At 62.7% G+C, this 17,622-nt stretch overlaps 1 protein-coding gene across 4 annotated transcripts; it reads left to right on the top strand.

The window, feature by feature from the left end:
- The first annotated feature begins 242 nt into the window (after window positions 1-242).
- On the top strand, window positions 243-17,607 carry PPP1R16A (protein phosphatase 1 regulatory subunit 16A). Of its 4 annotated transcripts, none has more exons than XM_047785608.1 (12): window positions 434-569; window positions 9,226-9,379; window positions 12,607-13,593; window positions 14,534-14,604; window positions 14,680-14,825; window positions 15,633-15,736; window positions 15,813-15,937; window positions 16,027-16,152; window positions 16,231-16,306; window positions 16,382-16,511; window positions 16,676-16,841; window positions 17,068-17,607. In XM_047785608.1, the coding sequence occupies exons 3-12, from the start codon at window positions 13,335-13,337 to the stop codon at window positions 17,440-17,442; spliced, it is 1,578 nt and encodes a 525-aa protein (XP_047641564.1). In that variant the 5' UTR covers window positions 434-569; window positions 9,226-9,379; window positions 12,607-13,334; the 3' UTR covers window positions 17,443-17,607. The 4 variants fall into 4 exon arrangements, with proteins under 4 accessions (XP_047641565.1, XP_047641564.1, XP_047641567.1 ...); XM_047785611.1 differs by lacking the exons at window positions 434-569; window positions 9,226-9,379 and adding an exon at window positions 10,167-10,251 and having other exon boundaries at window positions 12,607-12,963; window positions 13,308-13,593; XM_047785609.1 differs by lacking the exons at window positions 434-569; window positions 9,226-9,379 and adding an exon at window positions 243-335.
- The last annotated feature ends 15 nt before the right edge of the window (window positions 17,608-17,622 follow it).

Raw genomic sequence — 17,622 nt, 5'->3', positions numbered from 1 at the left:
CCGCGGGTGCGGCTCTGAAAAAAGAAAAGCTTGGGCTAAAGGGATGACCACCCTCCCGAGAACCTCCCGGGCCCCTCGCCCTTCAGGCGCCCCCCCGCGCGGAGAACGCCCGCCCGGGCCGAAGCGGGTCCCGCCGCGCCGTCGGCGGGCCCCGCCCCCAGGCGGCCCCGCTGCCCCGGGCGACCCGGCTTCCGGCTCTGGGCCGGAAGTGTAGCGTTGCCATGGCGAGGGCCGGCCGCGGGGCCGCCCCCGCGGCGCCGGGAGGAGCGCCGGGCAGACTGGCCGGCCGCCGGGATCCGATCGGCTGCGCGGTGGCTGCTGGCTCCGGGCGGAAGGTGAGGCGCGGACTTCCGGGGCCCCGGGGGGCCTGCAGGGACCCGCGGGGGCGGTCACGCCGAGTCCGGCGGGATTTTTCCGCGGCCCCGCTCGGGCGCCGATGGGCGAGGCCCGGGCCGCGGGTGCTGAGGGTTGGGACGGCTGCAGAAGTGGCGGCTGTGAAGGCCACCGATAGGCTTTTCACCCTCTAGCCGTCCGTGCCGTTGTTTCCTTTCTTGCGACCTGTTGGTCAGGTAGGCGGCACTAACGTTATCTCCATTTCTGGCTGAGGAAATTAAGGCCTGCAGAGGAGTGACCTTCCCGGGCTTTGTGTGGGCTTTAGGCCGGAGGAGCGACGGGGAGCCTTCCAGGGGACCCCCGGGCTCCGGCGCCGAGACTGCTGTCACGGCAAGAACAATAACGAATGTACTGAAAGTACTTGGCCCTGCGCTGGCCCGGAGGTGCTCCAGGCCTGGGAGGGGGTGTCCTCCGTGTGGTGGAGCCGAGGCCGAGGCCACGGTGGGCTGGATCTCCGCGGGTGCAGAGAGGGCCAGTGTGTACGGGGTCATCGCAGGCCCACGGAGGCGGGAGGAAGGCCAGTCCTCCCCAAAGCTGGGGGCCTGCCTGTTCTTCCCGGATCCTTAATTTGGGGGTGAGGTGACAGGGGCTCCACACTGCTCTTCTCCGCCCTGTCTTTGCTGCTCCGGGTGCTCCCCAGCAGGAGGGGGAGCTCTCCCTGGGGGCAGAGTAAAAGGGCCTCTGTGGCTCTGGCGGGGCGCCTAGTGCACTTCGGGGGCATCCAGGGGAGCCCCAGCCTGGAGCTGAGTTACCCGAGGACCTGTGGCTGCCTGGAGCCGGCAGTACAGGGGCTGGCCCTGGAACCCTTGCAGTGGTGGGCACGTGGTGCTCCGATCAGCTGCGCCCTGCCTGCAAGCTCTTGCTCAGAGCCGGGGTGGGGACGCTTCCCTCTGGTGGGCTCTCCACTGGCCTCACCCGCTCGGGCTGTGCCTGGACTCTGCTCTCCCTAGAAGGCTGCCTGGCCGGCACCTAGCGAGGGGGCTCTTGTGTCTGTGGGCTCAGTTGGGGTCTGTGTTCTTGGGATTTCCGCAACAGTTTGTGTGCCTCTGCGGGCAGTTCTGGAACCTCAGTCTCATAAACCTCTGGTGACTCAGCCCAGCATCTCTGTCCCAAGAGTGACCCAGCCCAGCACCTCTGCCACAGTCCATGTGTCAGCCAGAGCAAGATGCAGTGCTCCCTCAGAACTTCCTCCTAAAGAGCCCTGGTCCTGGCCCTCCTGTCCATCCCTTCGCCTGCCCCTGTGGCTCCTCGTTTCCTTCCAGGATTAAGCACTCACCCCTGGCCAATCTTGGCTTTGTCTCAGCCCCTGGATGGCATCCTTCTCGCCATAGCACATCAGCTTCTTGCACTCTCCTCCCTCACAGGCTTCAGAATTAACACTTGCATGTCTGCACGCTAGCCCCTGTCCTCTGCCTCTGCCCCCACTTCTGACCCCCTTTCCACGTGTGTGTCGTGCCACTCCCATACTGAACCCTTGCAGCAGTGAGGGGGAGGGAGTGAGCCTCACCCCACCCCTTCCAAGCTCTGTGGCCTTAGGCACGTCGGACTGAGAGCCGGGGACAGAGAGGCACAGGAGCACTTGGTCGCGCAGATGCCCAGAGGAGAGGCCCCTGGAGGACGAGCTTGTGCCCACTGCCCAGAACCCAGTGATGGCAGTGGGGCGGGGCCTGCGGTGGACATTGGGTGCTGGCCGTGTCCTTGCTGGGCGGCTGTGATGGACGGACACGAAGCCTGGGCAGATTGGTGCTGGCAGAGGAGTGCATGGTGGGGGGCGCACAGAGACAGGGCCCGCAGACCAGTCTTCACTGAGCTTCCAGTGTGAAGAAGCGGGGTGTGCGGGAGGTGGAGAGACTGGAGTTGGTTTAAATGGCCAGGTCTCCAGAAATGCAGAGAGGCTGCGGACTGGCGCAGAGGAGGCACTGCCAGCTTCGCGGTCTCGGCAGGTGGAAGGGGGCTGGGCTGCAGGGTGGACGTGGAGAACCAGGTGGGGCCACAGCACCAAGGAGTGCGAAGGGACACCCTCCCCGGGCCCGCAAGGCCAGGGCGAGCCTCGCTCGCTGTTGCTGACAGACCTCCCGTGTTTCTTCTGGGCTGAGCGCCGGGGGTGGGCAGTGCCTGGGGCACCATTGCTAGCTCTGTGCCCCAGTGCCCACCGAGCCTGGCCTGACACGGCTGCGCACACAGCCAAGTGGGGATCCTGTCCATCGAGCTGGCTCAGTCACAAGCTCAGGGTCACCTGCAGCCCTTCTGCATGGTCCTCCCAGGGCCCGGAACGGGTCACTCCTGCAGCTCTGAATGCTTCCCGAGAGTCAGGCCCTGGCTTCAGAAGAGAGAACAGTAGGAGTTCCGTCGTGGCTCATCGGAAGCGAATCCATGAGGATGCAAGTTGGATCCCTGGCCTTCCTCAGTGGGTTAAGGATCTGGCGTGGCTGTGGCTGTGGTGTAGGCCGGCAGCTGCAGCTCCAATGAGACCGCTGGCCTGGGAACCTCCATATGCTGCGGGTGTGGCCCTAAAAAGACAAAAAAAAAAAGAAAGAAAGGAAGGAAGAAAAGAGAACAGTAACTAGTGGCAAAAATTAAAATGGGGTGAGGAGACAGGAGAATGACAGGGTGGCCACAGACCTCCGAGGAGGAGGTGACACTTCCATTGAGATCTGAGTTACAGGAAGGGAGGAGCCAGCCTAAGACTCCCAGGGTGGACTTTCCGAACCAAAGGCGTGAGGCACGTTAGGCAGGATGGGGTGAGGGGGTGGCATCAGACGTTCGGCAAGCCAGGGTCTCAGCCACGTGGCAGAGGGGTTTCGGTGACGGGCAGATGATAAGTGTTTTCGGCTCTGCGGGTGACGTGACTCCTGTCCCAACTAATCTGCCATTTTGTGGAAAAACAGCCACAGACAACACATAAGTAAATGTGCTCTGTTTCAACAAAACTTGCTGTTTTTTTGCCTTTTTGGGGCCTCACCCTCGGCATGTGGCGGTTCCCAGGCTAGACAGGGGTCCAGTTGGAGCCACAGCTGCCGGCCTGCACCGCAGCCACAGCCACAGCCACGCGGGATCCGAGCCACGTCTGCGACCCACACCACAGCTCACGGCAACGCCGGATGCTTGACCCACTGAGCAGCGAGGCCAGGGATCAAACCTGCGTCCTCATGGATGCCCGTCAGATTCATTTTCTCTGAGCCACGACGGGAACTCCATGTTTCAACAAAACTTCATTGGGGTTCCCATGTGGCTCAGTGGTTAACAAATCTGACTAGCAACCATAAGGTTGGGAGTTCAATCCCTGGCCTCGCTCAGTGGGTTAAGGCTCCAGCGTTGCTGTGAGGTGTGGTGTAGGTCAGTGGCTACAGCTCTGATTAGACCCCTATCCTGGAAACCTCCATATGCCATGGGCGCAGCCCTAAAAAGATGAAACAGAAGCAAAACTTTATTGATAGGCCCTGAAATTTGAATTTCATATAATTTCCACATGTCACAAAATATTCTTTTTACTTTTTTCCCAATCATTAAAAAAGGCAAAAGCCAGGAGTTCCCATGATGGCGCAGCAGAAATGAAAACTACTAGGAACCATGAGGTTGTGGGTTCGCTCCCTGGCCTTGCTCAGTGGGTTGAGGATCCAGTGTTGCTGTGAGACGTAGGGTAGGCCGGGAACCTCCCAGACCCCTAGCCTGGGAACCTCCATTTGTCACAGGTGTGGCCCTAAAAAGCTTAAAAAAAAAAAAAAAAGGTAGAAGCCATTCTTAGCTCCTGGGCCTGCACAAACAGACGGTGGGCCGCAGTTTGCCAGCCCCTGGGCCAGACACCAAAAGTGCTGTGTGTACTGACTCATTGAATCCTGTTAGGACACTTATAAAGGTACTTTATTCCATGTACAGATGCGGAAACTGATTTGAAAGAGGTCAAGAAACCGGCCCGTCCCCTCAACTCACTGCCACTTTAAAGCCCGACTCTGGCCCCAGAGCTCAGTTCCCCGTCACTGTGCTTCTGAGAGAAGCGCAGGAAGCAGGAAGCAGGCTGGGGCTGGGGTGGCGGGGGGACACGCTGGGAGGGGAGCCAGGGCAGAAGGGCCAGAGCAGCGGGTCAGAGGCCAGGGGAAAGCTGAGGCTGTGTACTTCTGGTTTTTACATCAGACTTTATTGAGGTATAATTTACATCCGTAAAGAGCAGCTCTATAAAGTGATTTGGTGGGTTTGGACAGACGGATACGTCCTTGTAAATGCCACTGTCGCCCAGGTGTGGAACCTTTCTGCCGCCGACCTGCTTTCTGTTGCTACAGATTCCTTATCCCCTTTCTTAGACCTTCAAAGAAATGGAATCAAATGAAACAAACATGCTCGTGTCCGATTCATTTCTCCAGACGGGACATTTTTGAGACTCAGATTTGCCGAGCGGCTCTGTGCTTCTTCTCTTCGTCTTGCTTGGTGTTTGCTCTTCCCCTGAGGCCACACACACCTGTCGATGGCCATTTCGGTCCTTTGCGGTTTTCACTGTTATGAATAAAACTGCTGTGAATCTTGATGTTTGTAAGCCTGTATGTGGACATATGGATTCTTTCTCTTGGGTTGAGAGGAGAGAAATGATGGTTGAAGTGTGTATTTTTATTTAACTCATAGGAAATTGCCAAAGGATTTTCCAAAATGGTTGTATCATTTTACATTCCCAGTTGTTCCATATCCTCTTGTCATTCTTTGTCTTTTTTTTTTTTTTTTTTGGCTTTTTAGGGCTCCACCCACAGCATGTGGAGGTTCCCAGGCCAGGGGTTGAATCGGAGCTGCAGCTGCTGGCCTATCCCACAGCCACAGCAGTGCCAGATCTGAGCTGTGTCTGAGACCCACACCACAGTTCATGGTAATGCCAGATCCTTAACCCACGGAGCGAGGCCCGGGATTGAACCCGCAGCCTCATGGTTCCTAGTTGGATTCATTTCCACTGTGCTACAACGGGAACGCCAACACATTTAATTTAGATGAAGTCGTTTGTCATTTTTCTCCGTTGTGGTTTGTGCTTTCTCTTATGGTGTGAGCAGAGGTTGAGGAGCTGTGTTTTCCGTGGCTATTCAGTCGCTCCAGTCGTTCCAACACCTTTTTTTTTTTTTAGAGCCACACCTGCGGCACATGGAGGTTCCCAGGCTAGGGATCTAATCAGAGGTGCAGCTGCCGGCCTCCACCAGAGCCACAGCAACACGGGATCCGAGCCACATCTGCCACCTACACCACAGCTCTCGGCAATACCAGATCCTTAACCCACTCATCGAGGCCAGGGATTGAACCTGCAACCTCATGGTTCCTAGTCTTGTTTGTTGATCGCTGAGCCACGATGGGAACTCTGAAATATGTTCTGTTTTCTATTTTGATTCCATCCTTGGCCTGTAGATTGTTGAGAAATATGCTTTAAAGTTTCATAGCTGCAGCTCTGATTCCCCTAGCCTGGGACCCTCCATATGCCACAGATGCGGCCCTAAAACGAAAAAAAAAAAAAAGAAAAAGAAAACTGCTTTAAAGTTTCTAAATATTTGGAAATTTTTCCAGACGTCTTTTTTTTTTTTTTTGAAACAATTTTTTTGGGGGGTTTTACTTTTTATTATTATTATTTTTTTTAATTTTTTTCCCACTGTACAGCATGGGGATGAAGTTATTCTTACATGTATACGTTTTTTTCCCCCCACCCTTTGTTCTGTTGCAATATGAGTATCTAGCCATAGTTCTCAATGCTACTCAGCAGGATCTCCTTGTAAATCTCTTCTAAGTTGTGTCTGATAACCCGAAGCTCCCGATCCCTCCCACTCCCTCCCTCTCCCGTCAGGCAGCCACAAGTCTATTCTCCAAGTGCATGATTTTCTTTTCTGTGGAGATGTTCATTTGTGCTGGATATTAGATTCCAGTCGTAAGTGATATCATATGGTATTTGTCTTTGTCTTTCTGACTCCTTTCACTCAGTATGAGAGTCTCTAGTTCCATACATGTTGCTGCAAATGGCATTAGGTCGTTCTTTTTCATGGCTGAGTAGTATTCCATTGTGTATCTATACCACATCTTCCGAATCCAGTCCTCTGTTGATGGACATTTGGGTTGTTTCCATGTCCTGGCTATTGTGAAAAGTGCTGCAGTGAACATGCGGGTGTACGTGTCTCTTTTAAGTAGAGTTTTGCCAGACGTCTTTTTGTTACCAAATTCTAATTCGGTTGCGTTGTGGTCGGTGAACCAGTCTCTGTAGGCTTTCACTCTTTGTCAACTCAGTGAATCTTACCTTCTGTCCTAGCAGGTGGTCTTGTTGAATTACTTTTTTTAGCATCAAGTACACTGACAGGGTGGCGCAACTCTCATCTCGCCATCTCCCCGCTGTTCATTCACCTGAAGCAGAAAGTCAGTCCGTCACACCAGTTCCTTAGGCCGCCCCCCGCCCAGCCCCTGGCGCCGCCGCTGTACTTGCTGCCTCTGCTGTCGCCTGGCCCAGGTACCTCGTACAGGGGAGATCGCACGTGTGGCCTTGTGCCTGATGCATTTGTAGCCTGTGTCAGAACTGCGTCCTTTTGTCCGGCCGAATAGCCCATTGTTTGCCTGCACCACGTTCTGGTGATTCATCTATTGATGGATTTGAGTCGTCTCTGCTCTTTAGCTCTTGGGAACGTGCTGCTGTGAACAGTGGTGTACAGATGTGTGAGTCCCAGCTGTCAGTTCTTTGGTGTCTGTGACCAGGCGGGACTGTGCCTCTGCCTTTCCCCCTGCTGCCTCAGAGCTGCTTCTGTCCTCGGCCTTCCCTCCCCCTCCTGTCGTGCGGGAGCTGGAAGCACAGAGTGGGGCAATGCGCACAAAGCCTTTCCTTGCCTGTGGGCCCAGCGCCCGCAGGGCTCTCCACTGGCTCCAGGCCCGTTCCCTTTATCAGATCCTGGAGTGTTTCTGGCCCAGGCCCTTCCCTGGCCTTGCCCCCAGGCGGCCCCCACGCTTCCTCCTCTCACATCTGGACCCAGGACAGGAACCACCAGCGCCCCGGTGGGTCTTTGGGGGTCTCAGCCTGGGCACATGTGGCTGCTTAGTTGGCCATCTGGACCCCACGCGTGTCTTGGGAGGCTGTGCGGCCCAAGCGCCTCTTCCTTCCCGACTCTCCCGCCCTGGGCTGCAGGCAGCTGCCCGGGTGCCCTCACTTCTGCGCAAGCCCAGGGCCCGCCTCACCGTGGGGGTGAGTGGACGCGAGTCAGGGCCGAGCCAGGCTTACAACACGTCCCTCCGGAGCCCACTTCCGTTAGTGTGGTTTCGGCAGGTCTTGATTTCCAAACCTGCGTGGTGGGGTCACTGGCTGCAGAGGCTGTGTCCCCTGGCCTCTAGGCAGATGTGCTGCCGGGCCGTACGTCCTTTTTCCTCCTGGCTGGGCTGCGGTTCCTGCTCTGTTGTCCAAGAGTCTCTTCAAGTGCAGACACCTCCAGCTGTGTGCCTTCTTGTGGCATCTAGACTCCTGGCAGCTTGCAGTGAGTTAGTTGATTAGACTTCTTTTGGAGCCAAGTGGCAGAGGGAAGGGACCCCAGGAGTGAGTTTGGAGCCCCCTGCCTTTGGTGGAGAGGCCCTGGCTTTTCCGGCCATGGCAGCTGCTCCTGGGCTTCCCCGCAGATTGTCTGGTGCTGCTCTGGCCCCGGGGCTCGGGGGCTGGGGCACCGTGGGCACGAATGTGCCGACGCCTTGGGGGCCTCCCTCCATCAGGACGGTCAGCTGGGCAGTTGTGACTGAGCCCGATGACCTGTCGTGTCCTGCGGTTCTTCTGCGGAGGGAGGCGTGACGAGTCCTGAAGTCACTGGGAGAGGACGCCGTGGGGCCCTTCTCCCCACCTTCCCGCCCTCCTGTGTGTCTGGAGTCGGCCCTGTCACTCCTGTGTTATTCCTTTTTCACGGAGGCTGCTTGCTGTCTACAGACTGTAAGTCTTTTTTCCGTCACTGAACACGGCTTCTTTCTTTTTCTTTTTTGCTTTTTAGGGCCTCATCCGCGGCACATGGAGGTTCCCGGGCTCGGGGGTCTAACCAGAGCTGTAGCCGCCGGCCTACACCACAGCCTCAGCAACGCCAGATCCGAGCCGCGTCTGCGACCTATACCACAGCCACAGCAACGCGGGATCCTTAACCTGCAGAGCGAGGCCAGGGATCGAACCCGCAACCTTGTGGTTCCTAGTCAGGTTCGTTAACACTGAGCCACGACGGGACCACCACGGAACACTGTTTCCTAGTGACCTTTTCACGATAGTGCATAAGAAGCTTCCTCATAAACCCCTCAGGGGCTTATTTAATGACCCTTAGGTAGACATTTAGGTCATTTCCAGTGTTTTCTATCAGAAAGGCAGTGAGGGGCCTGAGGATAGTGCTGTGGGGTTAGCTTCTAGAACATTCTAGAACAGGCCTGCTGGGGGCAGGTGAGTGCACCTGGTCATGGCTGCTCTGCACTCACCTGACGTCACCGTGGTGATAGTGCCCACAGCAGCACCCCCGATCTGCTCCTCCACGGCCCTGGCCAGTGCTGGGAGCCTACCTGTCCCGCTGCTCACAGTGCCCAGCCTGCCCCACCCCTCAGCCTGCCAGGTGGGCCCACCCCAGAGCCGCCGGGCCTCCTCTTTCTCCCTGATGCCTCTGCTGAGGGCAGGCCTGTCCTCCCCAGCCCCTCCTGGCCCCTGCAAGGCAGGCCCCAGGGCAGAGCCGGGGAGGTGACAGCGCTGGGTGGCTGGTCAAGTGCCTGTTGTAAATCACGCCCTGCCCTGGGCGTGGGCTCCTGGCGGGGCTTGTCCACTGGTGGCTCCAAGCCCACCAGCCCTGCCCCTCGGCCCCTCACAGACCCTGACGGAAGCCCCTTCCGCAGGCACGTGGCTGAGAGGCCCCCAGGAGCGCCCTGGGCCAGCTGTCCCCTGGTGGAAGAGACAGGCTGGGACAAACGGTGCCCCCGCGTCCAGCCTCCGCCTGCCCCTGGTGCCTGCAGGGGTCAGGACATGCGGCAGGGACAGGAATCTCCCCAGGTGAGCCCGGCGGGGTCGGCAGGGCCAGGGTGCGGGACGGTGCTGGGGCCTGTCCCTCGCTGCCTCGGGAGCCCTGTGTCGTGGCCCCCGAGCACATCAGCATGTGCCAGCCGGGGGGGCGGGCTCAGCTCTGCATTGGGGTTTCGGCCCCTCACTTGTGGCACCCCCGCGTGTGACCTGCAGGGAAGCCGCCGCGCTTCCCTCTCCCCGCGGGAGCCACTGGGAGCTTCCTGGCTTTTGCTCCGACAGCCTGGGCCGCACAAAGCCGAGTCTCTGATGGCCCGTCACAGGGTCCCGCTCCAAAGCCTTAAGCTCCCCGGGGTGTGAGCGCCGACCCCGAGGGAAGGTAGCCGCGCTGGGCTGGGCACCCCCGCTCCTGCCCCCGCACGTCTCCGGGCTGCGCCCGCACCTCCTCCGCGCTCTCTGGGTGCGGAGGACACCGCCGCCTGACCCTCCAGGGCCCTGGCCTTCGCCGCGCTGCCCCTGGGCCTCACGGGGCTGTGACATGGGTGCAAGGGGCCCGTTTCCAGGGGAAAGTGGGACTGACGCCAGCGGGGGGCTGAGGAGTCGCTCGGCCAACCTGGTCTGCGAAAGCCAGGCGTCCGGTGGTGCCCTCGGCACCGTCTCTGGGGACAGCCCAGGGGTCACTGTCCACCCCCAAAGCCCCTCCCACTTCAGCCCCTCAGGCCCGTGCAGCTGGCCCGGGGCACAGAGCTGAGAACTGGGCAAATCGCCGATTGCCTCGGAGGCTTGGGGCAGGAGTTGCGGACGGAGGCGGTCACCACCTCGGCCGGCCCCCCTCAGCCCGCGCAGGGCACGGTGGTTGGCTGCTGAGACGCCCGGCGCTGTCCCGGCCTGGGGCGCAGCTGAGGGTGAGTGTTCCAGCTCTGGGGCTGTTCCTGGACCGGGTGCCCAGGAGGAGGCGGCGCTCGGGGAGCAGCTCGGGGGTGTGAGAGCTTGGGGTTCAGCCTCGGGGGAGCTGGGTCCTGCCTTCCATGGAGAGTGTTGCAGGATGGGTCGCCCACGGCAGTGGGGTCCTGGGCCCCCCCAGGGTCACCTCTTTCTCAGAGGAGGCCGTCCAGCAGCCCAAGGGACCCACCCAAGGTCACACAGGGGGCCCCCTCTGGCATCTCCCAGCAAGGAGTGCTGCTGACCGGGCCCAGAGCGAGTCGGGGCCTTCGGGAAGGCAGACCCACCAGAGCAGAGGCCTGCGCCCAGCAGGACACCTGTCTCCTGGGTGTACTGCCCGGGGCGTGGGGCCTGCAGGCAGAGGGTCTGGAGCCGGAGCCCTGGTCCTCCCAGTGCGGCCACGGGGCAGGGCATGGGGCTGGCCAGGCTGCTCGAGGCGGCTCTTGGATCCCCCCGAGAGGGATTTTCATGGGTGGCCTTCAAAGGGACCAAACACAACAGCTAGAAAAGACAGCGTCTGTTCTGCTCAGCAAGCTGGCGGTTACTCCAGGTTGTTTTCCGTAGGATGCGGACATCAGAACCACTTTTCTCTCATAAAACGATAGTGTGGGTTATGTCCCCTAAATCTTGCTAAATTAACAGTCGGGCTGTGGCTGTGTCACTGGTGCTCATCTGGGAGAAGTGAAACTAGTCCCTGAGGCCCTGGGACCCCACTTTGCTGGGGAGCCTCGGCCTGAGTGTGGGGTGGCCTCCTCCATGGGTTCCCTTCCCCGAATGGCTGGAGAAGGGGTCACAGGCGGGGCTGGCACTGGGCAGAGGGCAGCGTGCTTTGCTCCTTCTGTGTGGTCTCAAGGCAGGCCGTTCAGGCTGGCTCCCCTGGCAGGCCCAGACGCTGCCTCCAGAGAGAGGACAGACCCCTGAGTCGGCTGGAGGGCAGGCCAGCTCCCCGCCAGGGAAAGTGAGGGAGCCCGTGAGTGGCCAGGAGGCAAGGAGATCCTTGTGGGGGCGGGAGCTCTGCCACGCCCCTGTGTGGCCTGGGACCCATGGCCGTCCTCATGGCCAGAGGGCAAAGGCAGTACCTGGGATCCGGGCAGCCCGTCTGGGTGGCAGTGTCCACCACAGCCCCAGTGATGTGCAGAGGCAGCCAGCTGGGGACAGGCTGTCCAGAGCGAGTGCTGCCTGGAGGCACTTCCTCGGCCCAGGAAGCCTCTGAGGCCAGGCCTGCAGAGGGGACAGACAGGCCGGGGCAGATTGTAAAGCCCCCCCGCCACCCCCCCCAGCCCAGTACGGGGGGTCTTGGAGCTAGAAACACCTGACCTGACCTGACCTGGAGCAGGGCAGTCCCTTCCAGAAAGAAGGGGTGCTCACTGAGGTCCCCGAGTGAGGTCTGGCCCGAGGAAGGCTCAAGAGGAGCACCGATGGCCCCAAGGTCTGATGGCGGGAAGGGGGCTCCGGGGACGCAGGCTGGGCTGCAGGTGGGATCTTCTAGGTGGACAGGGCCGTGGCTTCCTGCGGGGGGTCCTGCGGCCGCCTAGGGTCACACCCACCCGGGGTGCTGGGCAGGACAGGCCCCGGGGGGCGGGGGGGGGGCTGCACCTCAGCCTGGCCGCCTGGCTGTTCTGACAGATCCTGAGGCAGGCAGGCACCCGGGCCTGTGCTCGCCCAGCCAGGGCCTGGGTTCCAGCCCAAGATGGCTGAGGCATCAACCGGCCTGAGCTAGAAAGCCCAGCGAGGACGAGGCCCAGACTCGGGTGGCGAGGCACTGGGTGCAGGTCAGGACAGGCTGCGCCTCCTCCCTCAGCAGCTGAGAAGCCGGGAGGCCCCTTTGAGCGGTGTCAGGAGAGCCCAAGGAGAAGGTGACTGCCAGGTCAGAGAAGCTGTGGGGACAGGGCCAAGCCAGGACCTGAGGGCTGCTGGCAGTGCCCCCCTCTCAGCTGCAGAGCCTGCAGACCCCTTTCTGGGAACACTGACGGTGTGAAGCAGAATGGCGGCAGAGCAGGAGTTCCCACTGTGGCTCAGTGGGTTATGAAGCTGACTAGTATCCATGAGGATGAGGGTTTGATCCCTGGCCTCGCTCAGTGGGTTAAGGATCCCAAGATGCTGTGGCTGTGGTGTAGGCCAACAGCTGTGGCTCCAATTCCACCCCCAGCCTGGGAACCTCCACATGGCCACGGGTGTGCCCCTAAAAAGAAAAGAATGGGGGCAGAGCAAGCCCCCTCCCCTCTGCCCGAGCGTCCTGCAGCGGTGCTCCGGCCAGCAGGGCGGGCCTCACGCAGGGTGGGGCCCTGCCCTGACGGCTTTCTCCTTCCTCTTCTCAGGCCGTTGGCAGCACCTGCTGTCAGGGAGGCTGTCCTGAAGACACAGTGCCCACCGTACCCTCGCTCTCTGGCTGCTTAGAGCCTCTCCCCGGCACTGGGGCCAGGACCTCCGAGCTCCGAATACACCCCCGCCCAGGCCGCCCAGCTCCCCCTCTAGCCACACCGCCTCATTAGCACTGACCCCAGGAAGGCTGGGGGCACCGCAGGAAGGCCAGCCATGGCTGCCCCCAGAGCCCACCCAGGCTCCTGAGGCCTGGAAGGCAAGGGGAGCTTTTAGGAGCCCAGGGTCCTCTGCCCATTGCCCTGGCCTCCTTCCACCTCATCGAGGCACCGGGGAGCTGCCACTTTGTTATCTAGGTAATTAGCTTCAGACCCTGGACCAAGGCCAGCCAGGTCCCGGACTCTTAACCACAGGCTGTGCACCCTGACCTGGGGAGGCCCTGCCCGCTGAGCGGCCACTGTGCCAGGGCCCTGGGAAGCAGGCTGCAGGTGCCCTCCCACGCTGCCCTCTCTGCCCAGGGCCCGTGCCCCTCACGACTGCCCAGGCCTAGTGACGGGGTGGGGCCTCCTGACCCAGCCTTGCCAGGGGCAGAAGGCACCCAGGCTTGGGGAGGGGATGCCCCCACGGGTACCCGTCCAGCCAGGTGCCCCACCCCTCAGGCCCAGCCTGGTCCCCGCACTCCCCCGTCTGGTGCCCCCAGCAGCCCGCTTGCCAGGCAGCCCCCGCCATGGCCGAGCACCTGGAGCTTCTGGCAGAGATGCCCGTGGTGGCCAGGATGAGCACACAGGAGCGGCTGAAGCATGCCCAGAAGCGACGCGCCCAGCAGGTGAAGATGTGGGCCCAGGCTGAGAAGGAGGCCCAGGGTAGGAAGGGCCAGAGGGAGCGGTCGCAGGAGGAGGCAGCCGGCGGCAGGCGGCGGAAGCGGGTCCTCTTCCCTCCCAGCGTTGCCCTTCTGGAGGCAGCTGCCCGCAATGACCTGGAGGAAGGTGAGTGGGGCTGAGCCCCAGGCCATCCACGGCCCCGGCCCCGGCCCCTCACCCGGCTCAGACCCCAGAGGTCTGCCTGCCTCACAGAGCCCCAGGTCTGTCCCTGCTTCTTCAGCCCCTGACACCCGGTGGCCGGTGGCCTCAAGGGGTAGCCCTCACGGCGCGGGCTCCTGCTGCGAAGGTGCCGCCAGGCGGGGTGGCCTAGGGCTTGGCTGGGGGTGCTCGTGCTAGAGTGCTGCTGGGCGTCCCTCGGGAGGGTCCTGCCACCAGCCGCTTGGGTCTCTGCCGGCCAGGGAGGATGCTGCTGCCCACCTGGGCAGGTCAGCACGGGGAGCAGGGCTCTGCCTGTGACCACTCCCCCATCAGCACCTTCCCAGGCTTCCTGTCCCTTCCCCTTGTCACACGTGCTCTCCAGGGAGGCTCCCAAGGGCTCTTCCTGCCTCCCTCCGGGGCAGAGGCCTCTGCTGTGGAAGCTGGGGTGCAGAGGGCAAAGAGGTCTGGGGAAGGGGATGTGGCCATGGTGGGTGTGCCCCAAGGCCAGCTTGGGGCTCTGGGGAGCTCCTGGGGCCTGGGGGCTGCAAGTACCAGAGGAGGGGCGTGTGGCAGGGGAGGGGGACCTGGGGAGCACAGGACCCACAGAGGGATTGATAGGGAGGGTGCCAGCACCCAGCCCCAGTGGGTGTCAGGACCGCCTCACACAGGATGGCCCCCCCAGGCGTCAGAGGGTCGGAAGGCCCTGCTGGAGGCGTCGGACTGCTGTCTGTGCCTGGCTCGGGGTCCCAGCTCCTGAGTCCTCGGCCTGGGCTCTGGTGTCCCCCCCACCACCTGTGCCGCCACCGCCCTCTGCTCTTCCGGCTACAGCACAGCAGTCGGCCCAGGCCCCCAGATGCCGGAGCCTGAGCGGGACTCCTGTCCTGACCACCCCCGCTCCTCCCTGCAGTCCGCCAGCTCCTCGAGAGTGGGGTCAGCCCCGACCTGGCCAATGAGGACGGCCTGACGGCCCTGCATCAGGTCAGCCATCCCGGGGCCAGGGGCGAGGGAGGGGCGGCGGCCTGCCCTCTGGTGCTCAGGCCGTGCGCTCCGTAGAGCTGCATTGATGACTTCCGGGAGATGGTGCAGCAGCTCCTCGAGGCCGGAGCCAAGGTCAACGCCCAAGACAGTGAGTGCTGGACGCCCCTGCACGCCGCGGCCACCTGTGGCCACCTGCACCTGGTGGAGCTGCTCATTGCTCGGTAGGGCTGCTGGGACCAGTGTGGCTGGGGTGGGCCTCTGTCAGGGGGAGGCGGCAGCTGGGCCAGGGGGGCACAACCTTAGGTACCTCCTCGTGGGCAAATGTTCTTGGCCCTTGGTCTCTTGTGCTCCCACTTACCCGCCTGTTCCCTGGCCTGGAGACCAGGACCTGGGCAGAGGCCTCAGCTGCTGCCTTCCCCGAGGACGCAGCACAGGCTCAGCGCAGTGTGGTCCTCTGCTGCCAGGCTGCTGGCACTCCCCCCAGCTCTGGTCTCCTCCCCTTCCCAGGGTCTGAGCGGTGACGGAGGCGGGGGGTGGGGGGGAGGCTGGACACGGGTGGGGCCGCTAGCAGGGAGGGCAGCGCAGGCCTGGGGCCCTGCACGGCCGCTCTGGTGAGTGGAGAGGGTGGCTCGCCCCACCAGGACCTCGAAGTGCCCCCTGCCCCGTGCCCCTCACTCTGACCTCTCTAGTCAGAGGCAGGCTCAGGCTGACCTTGGAGCATCAGTGGTGGGTGTTGCGGGGTGGTGGCGGCCTCTCCCCTTTGCAGGGGGAGCGGCTGTGTGCAGCGTCACAGGGCAGCAAAAAGGGGCACACCCCCCCAACTCCCCCCTGCCCCCCCGAGGCCTGGCGTCCTCTAGGGGCAGGTGGGCCCACCGTGCCTGGTCATAGGGCAGATGGGGGCCGGGAACGGGTGGAAACTGCAGGGCAGCCCTAGGGCAGGCCTCCGAGAGGGCAGGCCTCCGAGGGACCTGGGGGCCTTGCTGGGGGAGAAGGGCCTGTGGCCAGCACCCCATCCATCCTCCCCGCAGCGGCGCAGACCTCCTGGCAGTTAACACTGATGGGAACATGCCCTATGACCTGTGCGAGGATGAGCAGACGCTGGACTGCCTGGAGACGGCCATGGCCAGCCGCGGTGAGTGCCACCCTGCCCACTCACCCACCTGGCCAGGGGTGCCAGGCGTGCTTGGCCTGAGCCTCCTGCCCTGCAGGCGTCACCCAGGACAGCATTGAGGAGGCCCGGGCCATGCCAGAGCTGCACATGCTAGAGGACATCCGGTGCCTGCTGCAGGCGGGGGCTGACCTCGACGCCCCCCGGGACCACGGGGCCACGCTGGTGAGGATGTGGCCAGGTGGGGCCCAGCAGGGGTGTGGCTGCTGGCTGGGCCTGGGGCCAGGGCTCAGGGGCAGGCGGTTTTCCTGCAGCTACACATCGCCGCAGCCAATGGGTTTGGTGAGGTGGCTGCCCTGCTGCTGGAACACCGGGCCAGCCCAAGCGCCAAGGATCTGGACGGATGGGAGCCGCTGCATGCTGCGGCCTACTGGGGCCAGGTGCGTGCCAGGCGGGGGCGGCGGGGGAGGGTGCCTGGCAGCTCCGGAACCTTCAGCAACCTGGGCTCCCGGCCACAGGTTCACCTGGTGGAGCTGCTTGTGGCACACGGGGCCGACCTGAACAGCAAGTCCCTGACGGACGAGACACCTCTCGGTGAGCCAGAGCCTCATCCTTCCGGTGTGGGGGAGGGGCAGGGGGCACCCGTGATCCTCTGCCTCTCCTCCTCAGATCTGTGTGGGGACGAGGACGTGCGTGCCAAGCTGCTGGAGCTGAAGCACAAGCACGACGCGCTCCTGCGCGCACAGGGCCGCCAGCGTTCTCTGCTGCGCCGCCGCACCTCCAGTGCCGGCAGTCGGGGGTGAGTGCCCGCCCAAGGGCCCTTGGGCACCCCCACCCTGCAGGCTGTGCCCTGGGCCTTGTCCCAGCTGATGTCACCTGGCAGGCCAAGGTGCCCATCGGAACTTGGGGCAGAGTCCACAGGGCGGGCGGCATCCTCCCCACCCTCCCCCTGCCCTTCCCCAGGAAGGTGGTGAGGCGGGTGAGCCTGACCCAGCGCACCAGCCTGTACCGCAAGGAGCACGCCCAGGAGGCCATCGTGTGGCAACAGTCGCCACCCACGAGCCCGGAGCCTTTCGAGGAGGATGAGGACCGCCAGACAGACTCCGAGCTGAGGCCGCCACCCCTTGGGGTGAGCCCCGCCCGCCTCCCCACCCCACCCCCGCCCCCGGGCTCCACCCTCGCAGCCTGGCACCAAGGTCCTACCCCGTACCAGCCTCAGAAGCTGGCGGGACCAGTGCCCGGGGCGTCAGCTACTGCCCCCACCCTCGTTTCTGCCCCAGGGTGCCATGCATCCTGGGGCCAGGGGGGGCTGGAGAGACCCTCCTGATGGCCTCTGGGGACTGCTCCCCACACAGGAGGAGGACGTCCAGGAGGCCAGGCCGCACAACGGCCGAGTGGGCGGCCCCCCGGGGCGGCATCTGTACTCCAAGCGGCTGGACCGAGGCGTCTCCTACCAGCTGAACCCCCCGGAGGGCAGCACCGCGGATGCCCTGGTCCGGGCCAGGGCCCACCACACCCTGGCTGAGCTCAAGCGCCAGCGGGCCGCAGCTAAGCTGCAGCGGCCCCCACCTGAGGGGCCCGAGGCCACGGAGTCTGGCCCGCCTGTGGACATGGAGGCCGCCCGGCTGGAGTGTGGCTCCAGGGCTGGGGGAGACCCGCCCCTGCTGAGACTCACAGCCCCCTCAGAGGAGGCCCCCCTGGAGAAGAGGCCGTGCTGCCTGCTCATGTGAGGGCTGCTTCAGGGCCCCTGCCCTGTGGACCCCAAGGCACGCCCCCGCCAGAACGCCAGCCTCCTCCCTCAGGGGCAGACCTGCGGCAGAGGCCGTGCCCGGGAGGCACCTGGCTGCGGAGACCTGGTTTCATCCTGTGACTCTCGATAAAGGGCCATTCTGCCACTTGCCTTGTCGTGT

This window comes from Phacochoerus africanus, chromosome 6, assembly GCF_016906955.1.
Source record: "Phacochoerus africanus isolate WHEZ1 chromosome 6, ROS_Pafr_v1, whole genome shotgun sequence".
In the NCBI taxonomy this organism is placed as follows: Eukaryota; Metazoa; Chordata; class Mammalia; order Artiodactyla; family Suidae; genus Phacochoerus; species Phacochoerus africanus.
This window is presented reverse-complemented; position numbering and strand designations above follow the sequence as displayed.